Source organism: Notothenia coriiceps, unplaced genomic scaffold, assembly GCF_000735185.1.
Source record: "Notothenia coriiceps isolate Sejong01 unplaced genomic scaffold, NC01 NC01_scaffold00000339, whole genome shotgun sequence".
Classification (NCBI taxonomy): Eukaryota; Metazoa; Chordata; class Actinopteri; order Perciformes; family Nototheniidae; genus Notothenia; species Notothenia coriiceps.
Genome location: NW_011333040.1, coordinates 18569847 through 18586005, shown reverse-complemented (window position 1 = coordinate 18586005; position 16159 = coordinate 18569847). Strand labels below are relative to the sequence as shown.

Below are 16159 nucleotides of genomic sequence, written 5' to 3'. Positions count from 1 at the left end.
TGATATTGTGCTTTACGTCACCTCTGACCCAACATATAATATTCATTTTTTCCTGTACAACCCAACGCCCTTAATGTGGCTTTGAAGGAACCTCAGAAACAAACAATGGACTGTTGAAGTGTTTTTACTCTTGTTGTTGTGAGTCTCTTTCTATTCGAATCGACATAGGGGAAGTAAAGACCCGATCGATTCGATTTGACCTGCCGATCACCTTCCAAAAATAGATAAGGATGTTTGTAACCATATGTAAAAGAGTAGAGTGAGACAAAATTTAGTAGAACGCCGTACTTTCACTTAATGGCATAAAGGTTTCTACAGCTTGGTAATTATATGATGGGAGACATGTCTCTACCTGTGGTGATCGGCAAGTCGGTATGCTTATGCAAACTTTACAATGCCTCCGTTAATGAAGTCTGTTTAATTTTATTACAAAGTGGGAGACCGGGCCTAGTCTTTGATTCATAAGTGAAACGTGTATACCTTGTTAGGAGACGATAAAAGAAAGGACCCCCCAGTTTTATGACGACACCTAATTTGGAAATAACTTCTTAACATACAATGAAATTAGAAACGGTTTTGAACCTGTACTGTCCGTCACCCTACAAGCTCTGCCTACCTTAGAGTCGACTAATCAAACGTTGAGTTGGCAAGACATTGAATCAAGTCAGTTCTGTGCACCCCGTCCATCGGCGTCGCTAACCGCGACCACAGAGAAGAAGACAGAGAGGTAAGAAGGTCTCTCCTAAACCCATCGATGAAGTTACGAAAACAGAAAGTGTTTATCGCACAGTGGAGATCTTGAACAAAATAACACTTATTAACTTTATACTTCACTTGTACTCGACCTATATCATGAAAGTGGAAAAGCAAACGATGACACATATATATCTTACTCTGATCTTACTCAAGACAGAGCCTCTCCTTACAAGTTTATCTCTGAAAGTCAGATTGAACGTCACTTTTCCACAGGATTACAAAGTGTTGGATAATACAAACATCGATTTTCGCTATGTCTTGCTGAAAATCAAATTACTGTCAATCCTAGTACAAAAATCGGAAAACATAACATACGAGTAAACAATAGCTCCCATTATTATTCACATCATAATCTTAAGAGATCAGACATCATTTTAAAGAACATTACAAACAACAAATCAAAATGGACTTAAAAACAAAAACCTGACTACTAACAGTACTCCAATTAGAGATACTTAATAGGTTACTTAACGACATCCTCAAAAGAAAAAGCTCAACAACAGATACGGATAAAAGATTCATATTTGTAAACAAAAAAAGATACAGAAAATACAAATAAAAATAATGACGGAACGACAACATTTTCAACATATGTATGGTACAGTTATTATGAAGCAACAAAAATATATTCCAAGACGCGCCATATATATATTATCTCCGAATAATAAAGAAACCAAACACAAAAAAAGTCATGAACTATATATACAACACAATAAAAAATATAAGCTACAACCTCACAAACAAAATGGCTTCTATGTTACTTACCACATTGTTTACAAAAGAAAGCTTCAGCATTACCACACGTTATATTACAAAACACACAGGTCACCACTAACTAAATAATACAGCAACGTAAAGAGGAAACATTGGCCGCACAAAATCTCTTCTCCTATTACTTATCTGGAAATAATGTTAAAAGAGGTAACGATACCGTAAGAGTATTTGAAAGTAGTTACACTGGGACAATAATACTATACGTCATTAACAGAGGTGAAAAAGAAAAAAAAGTACTGTTTCTGTTTGAATGCTAAACTAACCCTTTACCACGAGTCTAACATAGCGAGATTCGACAAATACAACAAGTAGACGATGTTATCAAAAATCACGCACACTTTTAAATTTTTCGCTAAATTCCAAAAGATATAATAGATAAAACAGTCCAGAACGAGCTATCCTCGATTAAGTAGTCTGTACAATCCCGACAGTTCACATGCAAGACCATCTAGACTATATACCAAAACCAGAAGCCGGGGCCAGAGCGTAGGCATGTCATAAGCGTCTCCAGCTAGAATCTTCCGTTAAACACTGCAACAACACAACGAATCAAAAACCCAGGATTAATACCCACCACTCTTTCCACCCCAAGACTACCCCAATTAACCAATGACACCTCATAAACAAACCCCCCTACACCACCCTCCCAGTCTACAGGCGATAAACACTACATAATACAAGACCAGAGCAATCACAAGCAGGTTGAACGACTCGTCATAGACAAAATACAGAGAATATTTAAACAACAAGCCATGTAAACAGGTTACTATGCAGCGAGCCGTAGTACACACAAATACACGATTTCATCTCTTGGATTATTCGAATGATAAGTCACTGGCTAACTCATATACTCCACCACCTCTGACACAACACAATAATCCCTACAAAGAATAAAAAAAAATCCAATTAAAACCAACACGAAATACACAACTTCCGGAGACGCATAATCAGCCGCAAATCTTGCTACGACAGACCAGAACGGCACACGGGAGTCCGGCAAGGGAAATATCCACAAAGACAAATATAATAACCAAACCAACTCTCCACTCAACGAGCTAGACCCCAACACCACAGAAAATAATTAGCAACTTACACATTGTCACCAATTGACAAGCGATACATGAGTCCGTACCGAGTTCACGTCTGAGTTTCAACGGAAGCGAGGCGCGCTCCAAACACCGTCAGGGCCCACCGTCTCTAACACATCTGTACCAGCGGAATGCAGAAAGACAGAGGCGCCAGATCCGTCTGTCGATTGTCTTGCCGTGACAGCAGTGAGCTGAGACAACTACTACAACAGAAGAGGAAACTCTTCCAAAGCATCTAGTCCTAATCAGTGTCTAGATTTGACCATAAGTGTTTATATCATGAGTCTCATCCAAAGACTTCCATCTACAGACCCTACACCGGAAATCGGTCAACTCCCCCTTAGATATTGGGGACTCAAATATACAACTACGTAACACATTCTAGGAAAAACACACTACAAAACTGTGATGAACAACACATTGAGCTCACATGCCGAAATAACAATTCCACATTACGAAGAGTGAGGATGACACTGTACTTACACAAGAAACTCTTTATCTCTGGAAAACGATCTACACAGCAGACCTAAATAGGTGAGCACCCACGCACAACAAAGAATCAAGACCTAGGAAAACCTCTACACACAAACACTCTTGCAGAAAAGAAAGAGAGACCACCTAACTTATCCGAGTCACACTACAGCTCATCTACCACCTATATACCCTCACCGCTAAAGAAGAGACCGTCCGACCACCTCTGACACGGATAAGCCATAGACCCCGCACATGTCCGAACGGGCTAACCGACCGGACGATATCTATCTCTCACCAGAAAGACCCGGACTCACACAACAATATACACTAGCAGAACAACAACCAACTACATCGAGACCTACTTTAACCACCACAAGACAGAGACGCTGAGCGGAATAGTCTCCAACTGATCGCCGCCCCGATTAAACATACACATAGACGGTGACAGTGGAGCCGGTGGAAATGAATAACTACTTCAAACAGGTGAAAAAAACATACTAAACCTATGTATGTCGTGTATGTATTACGGGAGCTTAACCAGAGGACACACAGTCAAGTCGAGCCCCTCCACACACACATACACCCGCGCTCGCTCTCTCTTTTCGCGCGCGTGGCCAATGCACATCCGAAACAAACAAACAAATCCGTAAGACCACGATCGATCGACGGCGATTGCCTATATTCCCCTCGACAAAGTTTTTTTTCCACCTCCTCTCAGGAGAGGACAGTCTACTCGCTGAACTATTGATGTCCCCCCAATAGATGCTTCAGACCCACAGGTTCCGGAATCGAGCCCTATAACAACTCCGACTCTTCCCCGGTATTCCACTCCTCTGTAGGACAGCGCGAGAGCGATATGTGCCCCTTCAATGATGCGTCGCCCCAATAGTTCAACCTAGCATAGTACAGGTCGTGCACAGGCTTCGCCAGAGTCCGTCGAAAACATAAATTAATTTAATCTATTGATTCGTGTTCACCTACACGATTTTCGCATTTTTTTCGTGTCCCACAGAACGAATTTAAAAGCAATGTATTTCTATTGGTAATATGTTTTGTGCCTGCACCACATCTTTTTGTCCGGTTGGGTCTTACTCAATATCTTACCCTAAGCCTAACCCTATCCCTTTTATTTTAACACTAGAACCGCCAACGGGTAAATTTTACCCGTAGCTGTTTTTTGATTGTATTTAACTTTTGTTCAATAACATATTAAAGTCTCCCAGTCCGTGACTTTTCCTGAAAGTGTGTTATGTAGCACCCTCTGTTGTTAACAATTGTCAATATGAAGTCAGATTGAAAAAATCGCCAAAAAAAATGCCATTTATACCTATTTCCGCCAGCGGGTAATATTTACCTCATAGAAAATGCAGCGGTTAAATTGTATAATGTCGGAGTTTTTTTGCCAAATAAATGGGGCAAAGAGCCTCAGAATACTGAATTCTGTATTTTTTTTAATATGTTTTTCCTTCTAATTTGTTATTATTAACATTGCTTTTAAAATCGTTCTGTGTGACACGAAAAAAATGGCGAAATTGTGTTGGTGAACACAAATCAATAGATTCATTTCGTGACTATAACACGAAATGCCGTGAGACTGTGTTGTAATATAAGCATGTTTTTAATTAAACAAAATAAGCTTCCCACATTTAGCTTGAACTTATGTTCAAGCTAAATGCTAACCAAGTCAGTAGCTAGCTAGCTCTAGCTTTAGCTGGTTCCTCATTAGGGCCCTGCTCTTCCTCAGCTTCACCCTATCATTCAAATATGGCCACTTCTGGTCTCAGACAACCAAGACGGTGAAGGCTAAAATGCCAAACTCCGCAATCCAATGGGTTACGTCCCGGTGGCTACCCTCATTTAATTTATCCAGTCAATGAATAGATTAAACAGTAGAGCTATAACATGTTACGCCTAATGCTAGGTGTAATTTGCTAGAGATTTGTGCACATCCAGGCTAGCTATTTCCTTATGCTTCCAGTCTTTATGCTACGCTAAGCTAACCAGACGGCTGTAGCTGTATTCATCTTACATCCTTGAGAGTGGTAACAATATTCTCATCTATTTCTAGAAAAGAAAGCAAATAAGACACTCGATCTGCAGAAGCAAACCTGTGGCTAATTAGCACAGTGCGGTTAAACAATTATGATGCTACTCATCTGTTATTTAAAAATCTATTTCACAGAGTGAGGGACAACATTGAAATGCTATCTCTACCAGGCCAAAGGTTCATTTGTAGCCTCACCCCTGTCATTGAATACACAGGAGCGTGACCTTCTGCGAAACATGTTGGCCCCAGGCCCTTTCTTCCTGGTGAGACCCAAATAAATGTCAGAGTTGAGGAACCTGGGAAAGGAGTCCTTTTTCATCAGGCTGTAGATTTTTATCTGGGCTGCTTCAAAACAGCTCATTGTGGGCTTTGCCATGACCTTCTGAATGGCCACCTTGGTGTTGTAGTCGATGTTGACCTAAATTAAAGAAAATGATTTAAAACACAATGAATGAAAACTCAACTACATTTATATCAAATAATACACCATATACAATGATGCACAGTTTAGTCATTTTTTTGTCATGATTTGGATAAGGTTTATAACAGTGCAGGCATTGCATGTAAGCATAGATGGAAAAGGAGACAAAGCCCCCTGGGCGTAACCAGGGCAAATACACCCCTACATACATGAAGAACAGGAGCTTCAGGTCCACAGATACATCTTGTTGGTCATTTTGCATGTCTTTGCAGGCGTTTTGCACCTCTCTTTGGTTGTATTTTGTCTCTTTTTTTATTAGTGTGGATCTCTTTGTAGATGTTTTGCATGTCATTTTGGTCTGTTTGTGTTAAAATGCGGTCATTTTGTGTCTATTAGATTTGCTTGTTAGTTGTTTTTCGTCTTTCTGAAGGTTTTACATGTCTTTTTGGATGTTTTCTGCTCTATTTAGTAATCTTTGTTTCTCGTGACTTCACAACAAGAAATGTTGGCCCCTGGGCCTATGCCTAGTAAGCCTGTCCATTTATTAATCAGTATCTGTATGCATGTTGTTTTTCCTGAGAAATAAGTTCTCCCCGACCAGAATACAATAATTTATTTCCAAAGGGGAAATCAAATGCGCCAAAGCTAAAATATGGTTTTATTCATGACCCTGCTGTTTGGTGATAAAAGACACTGAGAGCTGATGAGGAGAGATTCTCAGTTTTGGCCGTCACTTAGCTTAATTCGGTTTTAGGCATTCACTGACAAACATCCGCTCCCCATGTGTTCATTATCTGATGCCTGATTTTGTGAATTAATTGTAGGTTTAAATACTGATAAGGACAATGTTGGCAAGACATTCTTTTTAAAATATAACAGCGATTAAGCTTTTTACACAGCAATACAAAATGTTTACCACAGCTCTCAAATATTAATGCATATCAAACTGCAACTCTCCCACCTTAAATATTGAAGGTTACATTAATTTACATTTGGATATCTCTGCAAATCACTCAAGCTGTGTCATGCTTTTAAGCTAGCACAGCATGTTTCATATTTACACAGGCGATCATGTTAGAATGAAAGTGTGTGGGTGATGCTCTCTGCAGTTCTGCAGAGGACTATGGAAACCACAAACCAGACAGCACACTCTCAACGGTCAGATCCACTGCAGGTCATGAAAGCATATCGCATGTTGGTCGCAGCATCCCTGCATGGAACGGAAACCTTCGAAACTGCGACTGTGTCACACAGAAATAACCTGAGCTGCTTTGCACTACATGCATGACCTCAGCGAGCGGTTGCTCCTAACGATTGTTCGCAAAGGTCAAACCGCTGAAGGCTCATGACTATGCAATGCTTAAGAATTCACCCACTGTTATTTTCATATAATGACATATATATTTCAAACCTCCAACAGCATTCCAAAAGCCAAAGGCAAAGGTAATGCGTTGTTGAGCCTTTGCATCTCAACATAATAGCCTATTATGCAGCATTACATCTACACAGTTTATGATTAATATAAATGCCATGCCGTACCTCTTTAGGCGCCTCCGATTCAATATAAACCGTATAAATATATTTGGCTTTGGACAGCAGCTTGGTCTCAGAATCAATGGTCTTGTATTCTTCACAGGCCAACCAGAACTCTATGTTTTCCTCACTGAACTCTGTCCTGAGGAACTGAGAGAAGCTTTCCACCCCATCTGATGAAGAGAAACAAAGACAATGTTATTTACTATAAACACAATACAAAGACCCACTACTGTTCATCATAAAATTGATATTGTCAGTACCTTTGGGTAAACAAAGCTCACATTAGATTATCAGGATGTGTTAAGGACCACTGGTTGAATTTAAACGGGCCCCATTATGCTTTTTGGCGGTTACCCTTTCCTGTAGCATGTTATATAGGCTTTTGTGCATGTAAATTGTCTGCAAAAGCAGGCTAAAATCCCAAGGTTTAGACTCCTTTGTTTACCTCCGTAACATAGTCACTAACACTTGCGTTTCTAAAGGCTAAGGGACATCTCTAAGCGGTTGACCAAAACAGAGCCGGCCAGCTAAAAAATCAGAGCAGAATGGGCTCTGGTTTCAGACAGAGGGTGAACTGCAACAGGCAGTATGAGAAAAATAAAGACCTCATGAACATTAAAGAACGTAAACATCTCACAGGCACACAATACAAATATGAATTCTGAATTATGTTTTACTCCATTACATTTGTCTGACTTTTGGCTTTGATTACATTTAGATAACAGATCTCATATGTGTTGATATGGTTATGATATTTGTTCTATTTTTTTGGGAAATTGTACGAAAAAAGAGCAGGGGTTTTACATGTAGGTATGATGTCAGGGTAGAAGGAGGGTCCAAAAACACCAGACCGCTCTGCGTGAGTGTGAAACCATAATTTATTTAGTTAACATGCAACTTCTGTACCTACAGTACGTAAAGCCCCCTCAGTAGCTATTTTAACCTAAACATTGACTTACTTGTCACGTAACTACGTGACTTAGTTATTTTAACCTAAAACACAGAAAAACCTAACCAAGATGTTTCCTGTGGAGACAGAAGTTTATTTTGTAAAGACTGCATGTATGTAAGGAGTGGTAATTGAAAAATTACTTTTTGTAAGATATCATAATGTATGAATTCTGTATGAGGATACATTTGCTGAATATGGAGTATAGATGGAGTTACAATTTGCAACCCTCATAAATCAAAAGCTTTTAAAAGAAACATATGCATTAATGTATCAGTAATATTAATTCTGAAACATCATATAAGAGGGAATATTTTAGTGCACAATCAAAATTGTACGCTTTGTACTGCACACATATCAGAATACTTCTTCCACCTCTGTTTCTTCCTCTAAAAAGTCGCTAAAAAGGGCCAACTGTAACAATAACTTAGAAATAACATAACCCTTCAATAGCATAATTATACTTATAGTATTATAAATCTTGAATGCTATCAATAAAACCATTCCAAAATGAGCACATTCAGTGGTTCACAGTGTTTCAAAGTGACACTACAATGCAACTTCTGTGCTTATGAGGAAGTTGCACAGTTTCTGTATTGCTATCTGTGCGGACAAACATTAAAAGATGTAGTGAAACTAGCACTTCTCACTCCATTAACTATTGATTGCCCCTAGCACTTCTTATCAGTTAACAATTCAAATGTAGCAAACAGTTTGAGGGCAGAAGACACCATTTTGTGCAACAATTTGCCTCAACGTACTAGTGAACCTTTGGGCATTAATCTGACCTGAGTGCTTCAGCAGTTCTTCAAAGGAGTCGCTCCATTGCAAAGCCGCCTCTGGTGAGATGCTGCAAGAAAATCAGAGATACGCTCAGCTCTTCCCTATTGATGCAGCAAGTAGTGTTGAGGTATGCTTTGACACGTCTACATGCCATGTTGCTACCAGTGTGCAATGAGTCATGGAGGGTACTGGAAACCGATGTTAAACATGAGTAATACTTGTCAAACACAATATTTGATATAAATGCATTTTGCCTTACTTGCTGGGTGGCGTATTTGTCTTTTTATGGGGACTGACGTTTTCATGAGAGCCCGACTTGGTGAGAAAAAGGCTGAGTCGGCTCTTCCTCTCCTTGTCTTTCTGTCTGCAAATACAGGAGGAAATACATCAAGTTCCACAAACTGTCAGCCCCTTAAACTGTCGCACTGTGAACCAAATCAGCAACTTATCAGAGAATAACTCCTCGCAGACACGTTGCTAAAGTGCCTTATAAGACGTGCCATAAATTACACAACATGTCTTTGTGGTCCAATACAAATTGGAAGAAAAGTCTAGCTTGTAAGCGTGTTCATGAAGAGACTCATCATGGAGGACAGCTTTTGGAAGTCTATCATCCTTAAATGGTACCAACTGCACTCATTTTCAGGTACTATATAAAAACATTAGATCACGCAGTATTATGTTGCTTTTTAGTAAGAAGAGACCACAAAGAAACTTGCTATATCTCTACTCATGACAAAAGTTCACTTGTTTTTCTCCATTTACTAAAGCAGACTATGAAATGAGTTCCTCTTAAAACAATTAAACAATAGAAAACAGCTGAGTTTCACACACCAACCTGCTAAAATCGTCCTTCATCTTTGGTGCCTGCGAGTGTTGTGGACCAAACATTTTGAAACACGCTTCCTCCTTTGGGGCCATGTAGTTGAATTGAGGAAATAGAAAAAGAAGCGTCTCCATGCTGTTTTGTGTTTATCTGTTGTGCAAAGCGGCACACCACAAATAGCTCTCTGAATTTTTTAACCCATCACGCGGTGAACCATCTCGTCTTTTATAAAACCTGCTCGCATTTCATTTCCCATACCTTTTGCTCTACTTCCTGTAATGGTGTTACCACTTGCAGCTAACAGCTCCATCAGTGATACAGAAAAGCCCCTGGGTCCAACATCCTGTCAACTGTTTCCTTAGAAATTTGAAAAAGACAGCCGGCTCATCCATGGGTGTTTTTTTGCTGTTTTGTTTGTTTTTGCGTGAGGTTATATCTTATAATTATACAATAACACATTGTCCTCAAGTAATTATGATCTAATAACATAGGGGCCCTAAAAACAACTACGGGATTTTGGTAGATTTTGTGATATTTGTACACTGTCACTATTACAATGGTTTCGGTTAATGTTGTTGATTTAATCATTTTGAGCTTTACTTTAATTGTGCGATCCCGGGCATTTTCTTTATTCAGCAATTCCACTTGCCCAACAAGCAAGGCTAGATACTGCAGAGATGTACCGAATGAAATGGTCTAAATAATAAAAATGTGCCTGTGCCGACTGTGGGCTCGGCTCTTTCCAGAACATCAGCGCCTTAATGAAGAAAGACAAATTCTCTGTGACACAGTGGAATGGGTGCTATATATATGTGATGTCTCCTTTATAGAAATACTAAAATCTGTCTTTAAAAATATCAGTGGAGGACCTTGACAATGTTTCTTTAGTATTCAAAACAAATGTAAAAATTGCTACAGGAGAATAATAATCATAGGTACTGGTTCAGTATGCAACTTGGAAACTCAAAACCTCCAGTGCACACTCACTGAGAATAAAGATCATCATACTGTTGATCATCATTTTATTGCTGTATTTGGTGTATTTGTAGACCAAAACAAATTGTCAGCATATTTTTTAGGGAAATTGACAATCATCACTGCCCAACTTTAATGTGGGCAAATAAAAAAACATCAATGGCCGCATTGTGGGTTAATCGTGAAATTATACAAATGCATGCAATACTACTTTACATCACATTTGGCTCATTCAACGTGAGCAGAAAAGGCAGAGGAGGAGAAATTGTTTTAGTTTTGGAGGTCATTTTTGAAATAAATCAGGACACTAAAAGCTAAATAGATTCCAAGCCCTGTTTATCCAGACAATGTGATATAATACCGAAAGATCCAGCAACACAGGGTTCAGAATATTAAAAACTGTTTCAAAGCAAACGCTGTGAAATGTCAAAGACAAGCAATTTGACCATTGTGTTGCAGATTTTATGAGTCTAATTCATAAACTTTAAAGAGAAAAGAAGGGAGGGCTAGGTGGCTAGCTGTAGCTAGCTGCTAGCTAGCCACCAAAGACTTCACAAGCAGTTCAGCAGTCATAGACAGAGTACAGTAGGTTACAGTAAGTAAACAAAAATGTTGATGTATAGATGAGAGTAACACCTACGTCACTTCCGGGCGAAAATTACGGCCCCGCCCACTTTTGGGGGAAAACAACGCTGTAATTTGAATGGCTGCCAATACAAATTCTGAAGCTCTTGCCAATCCGATCAGATATTTTTGAAAACCATGGATTTTTGGATCTTCAAAGATGGCCAGTCAGGCAAACAATTACATTAAATCATTTGAAATCGACGATTGGGCTCGATATATGGTTAAATTGAAATCAGTAGGCGAGGCCGTGATTTCGCATGAGCGAGGCGGAAAATAATTGTTTTATCATGCCAAAAAGCAGCTGTGTCGTTTGTTGCATCTCAAACATAAACAAAAAACCCAGAGTTACGTTTTTTTGTACTTCCTCTAAGAAAAAAGGACAGTAAAAGAGGAGCTATGTGGCTTCAGGCTTGATCGCCATTCAAATGTTTTCCCCCAAAAGTGGGCGGGGCCGTAATTCTCGCCCGGAAGTTACGTAGATGTTACTCTCATCTATGGACATTGATCGCCTACTGCTATATTTAACCATATACTGAGCCCTATCGTTGATTTTTAATGATTTAATGTAATTGTTTGCATGTCTGACCATTGTAATCGGCCTCTTTGAAGATCCAAAAATCCACGGTTTTCTTACATTTCTGAAAATGACAGCTTTGTTTTCCCCAAAATGTGGGCGGAGCCACTTTTGCCCGGAATGTGTTACTCTCATGTATAAGCACCACAACTTTTCATACACCTGTGTGACGTGCTTCAAACGTAATATAATAAACTTTATAGATAGTAGAAAAGAAGGAAGGGCTTTGGAGGAAAAAATAGTAGAAAGTATTGAGCTCCTGATAGGTTTAGACCTGTGCACGCTCCTAGCTAGCAGCTGGCTAACGCTACAGCCAGCTGCTAGCTAGACGGCACAGACTTAAAAAGCAGTTCAGCAGTCAGAGTAGAGCAAGTGGAACATTATATCAACTTTGTATTCACTTATCTGCAGACTAATTCAAAACCTCTATTTTCTAACATGAAAAGCAATACCCATCGATTAAAAAAACATATTATGTGAAGCAAAGGCTCTTTGCCGTACAGCTATGAGCCAGTGGGCCTGATAAACTGAAGCTGCAGTGTCCTTTTCCCTTCAGGTACTCAGTGAAACTGAATTAAATAGCAGTCAGCTTCACTGTATGCCTTTGTCTATGTCAACATACCAAATAAGAGAACAAACAAAATCAATAAAATGACGTTCTCCCACCAGCTGGGTACAAATGATTAGAATTGTGAAATCATTTTCTAAATAATAATTTCATTTACATTTTATATTATGTTTCCTCCAACACCAAATCTTTTGTTTGGTACTCCATGCAGTGTTATCACATTGCATGGAGAACCAATGCATGTATTGCCAGAGAAGAGGTTAGAAAGCTGAAAGCAGTTAAGCTCAGGGATAAACAATTTATAGGAATTGTAACTGAACTAAGCATTACGTTTTGTCTGACACCAACAGTTACATTACGAGGAAATCACTTGGTATGGTAAACAGTTAATGTCATTTCATCTCATTGTGTTCCTGTAAAATGGCACCACATAACACAGCTGTTAGTAGCTTATGCAAATAATTCTTTATGAATGTGTTTTGGATGCTGCCTGGTAAAAGGAGAAGTGAGGGAGTTGAAACTGCTGACGGGTGAAGGGGGAAGGAGGGGTGTTGTTACTTCCTGTCTAAGAACATCTGTTCACGTAAGTCTATAGTCTGCCTGGCATGTCTGCACACACACACACACACACACACACACACACACACACACACACACACACACACACACACACACACACACACACACACACACACACACAACACACACACACAACAAACCTACAAGATAAGGTTTGAAATGTCTTCAAAATGTTCACAATTTGCACAACTCAATATGCGTTCATGCGTTCAAATGCCAAATGAACAATATGCCTCAGTCGGATTGCTTTCATCTAAAAATGGGACAACGCAAGTGTGATAAAAAAGATGAAAAGAAAGGCATATGGGTGCTGAGCTGAGGGCTGGGCATCGATAAGGCCTTGATCTTTCCCCAGAGGGTACGCAAAGCCTACGTCAAACCAGAGATGAGGACTGAAGAACTTCTTCTATTTTTGTTCGTTTGCCACAATATATATTCTATTCCATTTCTATTTGGTGTTAACATATTCATACACTGGAAGATAAAAAAGTACTTGGAAATAAAAATTCATCATTTAGTTTATGGATTGCACTAAAATTATATGCAGAAGTATGGAGACTTGAGGCCCATCCGAGAATATCAAACATTGACGTGAGAACTACTGTTGATTGTTTTCCCTAAGCCAATCAGAGCACACTTAGTTTTGTTGGGCTGGGGGGCTTCAAGAGGCAGGTGTTAAAATGGAGCATTCCTGGCAGAATGTAAACTCAAACAGACTGTATTAATAAAAGTATGGATTTTTTGGACATTAAATCAGTGTTGATATGTTACAATAGAAAGCCAAAATACAAATATGAACCATGAAAAAAGATCTGACCACTTTATGCAACCCATACCATCTGAATATTGACCTTCTTTACACAATATTGACTGTATGTCACCATGCCTGCCCATGTTTATCACTAATGAGGCAAACCAAGGGGGGCTTTTATGGCAAAAGTGCCCGATAATTCCGATTGATCTTGGTTACCGTGTGGGCTGAACATGAGTTGGCCTACAGTCAACTACTGTAGGGTGGAAATCTACAGTAAATTGTAAATAAAACTTTATATGCAATTCTCTCCCACTCCAAGCCAATATGTATCTCAAGTAATCTAGTATCATGGTTGTTGCATGTGTGGTGTAAAACAAATGAAGCTCAGCGCAAGTTCAGACAGGAAGACCTATCACTTCGTATTGCACGTCATGGCAATACTCGCTTCCTTCACTAAATGATAGGGAGCGCCACTCCTCAGCAAACCTATCACGTCCCTCCATTCACAAGCCTAATCATCGCACCTGGTAATCCCTCTATATATGCTCTCCCCTTTTCCATCAGCTGTCTTCCAGGTGTCAACGCGCTAAGTTGGTTGCTACACAGGACCTCCTGAGCAAAAAAACCAGGAAAAAAGGGGCGGCCGCGCTCCGGGCGGGAGAGGGGAGAAGGCTCCCCGACCGACCTCGCGACCGGACCCGACCCCCTGGCGCGACCTCGAACCGCTGTCCGAGCGCCTCGACCCTTTCGCCCGTCTAAGACGGCCCGACCCGGCACTACGGGGGACGAACGCGCTCCTACCGCCGCTCCTTAAGACTGGAGACGCGACCTCGCTCGTCGCGACGCGCCGCGGGTTTGCTTCTACTCGGCCTGTCCACCGGACTCCTCAACTGCGAAAGGAGACGCCCCCACGCAGCCTAGTCCTAGGGCTAGAAGCCTTATTCCACCTAGAGACTTCTCGAGACTTACCATCCCTGTACAAACCAAGAACAAAAGCATAGGTCCACCAAAATCGCANCCGCTGTTTATTATTTAAAGTTTTACGTCCGATTCGCTCCTTTTTTCCTCTCTGTACACAGCTCCAGTTTGGGCATTGGCCTGTCATCAGATTTCATTTTTAGTTGCTGCTGTAGCGGAAGTTTAGTAAAATATTTTTGATGAAATACTCCAAATCTCCACCCTCCATAATTGCATTTGCTTGCTACTTTTTAAGGGCGGTGATGACAGTTACGAACTGAAGTTGATGCGATTTGATCGGATTGTGAGGCATGACGTGAGCCTCATCTGATTGGTCAATCCCTCAATTTTTTCACCAAGGGAAGCCAATTTCGGCTAGCCTTCTCTCGCAACAGAGTGCAATCTACTGTTTCACCATAACATCTAGAGGGGCGCTGTTTCACTCTTTGTAAAATACTCAATGAGAATGGGGGAGAGATGGGCCGGCAGAATAATTATCGAAACTAAACAAAATGTTTTTATTTATTTATTAAAATTATAACTACAATCCAAAAAAACAGGGGAAGCCTGGCTTCCCTTGGCCTCCAGGAGAAAACACCACTGAGTTCAAGGGATAATTCTCACCCACCTCTTGCTCTTGCCCTGCACGTGTGCCAGTTGAGATGGTTCTTCCAGCAGCTCAACTCTGTCCCTCATCATGAACGCAGGAGGCTGGCTGTATATCTGAACTTGCGCCCTCATCATTCTCTTCATCATTTTGCACTTGTTCTAAGCTGCTGCTGATAGTGCTTGTAGCAGCGCTGCTGCCAAAAAGGTCTGTCAATTTGCGACATTTATATGCTTCAACTGCGAGTGACTCCCCCTTTTTTTGTCTTGCCTTCTCGGCCCCACCTTTTTATTTATTTTTTTTTTTTTTATTTGTATCCATGTTTTTTCATTCCCCCTGTCTGCCGCAGTGTCTAATCCCTTCTCTTCGTGTGGCCGGTCTTTTTTCTTCTTCGTGTGTGATTTTGACAGATAAGAACCACACAACTGCATTAGCGGCCGCTGTCGCCATCTGTCGGCCACTGAAAAGATGACGTTAAAAAAAATTATTTTAAAACCACAGAGCGGCCCTTGACGACCGGCCGTTCTGTGGTTCTCCAGATTCTACAGATGGCCAGTCCGCCCCTGGCTACTGACCATGCTACATCAGTGAGCAGCAGAGGTGGGGAGAGGTGGGGCTATGGCTTCATCGTCGGAGCCGTTAGGCCCCCAGAGCGTTCCGTCCGCAGATCTACCCACCTTGGGACCCGTTATCGTTTGAGGGGTCCGTTTCCGTGGTTCCGTTAAGGCCTCGTGTGAACGAACGGGCTATACGAAAGTGAAAAGTAGCAGATACAACACGAACCGTCTCCATGTAAACGGGGTCTTAGTGTGACTTTGGTTGGTTCAGATTCACCAACGTCACACATTATAACAGACAAACCAA

General features: G+C 40.6%; 1 protein-coding gene across 1 annotated transcript; it reads right to left on the bottom strand.

Annotated features, from left to right (window-relative positions):
• Positions 1 to 4654: 4654 nt before the first annotated feature.
• Positions 4655 to 9820, bottom strand: rgs18 (regulator of G protein signaling 18). The gene is made up of 5 exons (XM_010773768.1): positions 9667 to 9820; positions 9088 to 9192; positions 8834 to 8895; positions 7100 to 7266; positions 4655 to 5557 (listed from the first exon to the last, which is right to left on the bottom strand). The coding sequence occupies exons 1-5, from the start codon at positions 9786 to 9788 to the stop codon at positions 5303 to 5305; spliced, it is 711 nt and encodes a 236-aa protein (XP_010772070.1). The 5' UTR covers positions 9789 to 9820; the 3' UTR covers positions 4655 to 5302.
• Positions 9821 to 16159: the final 6339 nt, after the last annotated feature.

Coding starts and splice junctions, on each gene's coding strand:
- rgs18 (XM_010773768.1), bottom strand. CDS start 9,788: ATGGAGACGCTTCTTTTTCTATTTCCTCAATTCAACTACATGGCCCCA. Junction 9,193..9,666: donor ATGAAGGACGATTTTAGCAG/GTTGGTGTGTGA, acceptor CTGTATTTGCAG/ACAGAAAGACAAGGAGAGGA. Junction 7,267..8,833: donor AGAACTGCTGAAGCACTCAG/GTCAGATTAATG, acceptor TCTCTTCATCAG/ATGGGGTGGAAAGCTTCTCT.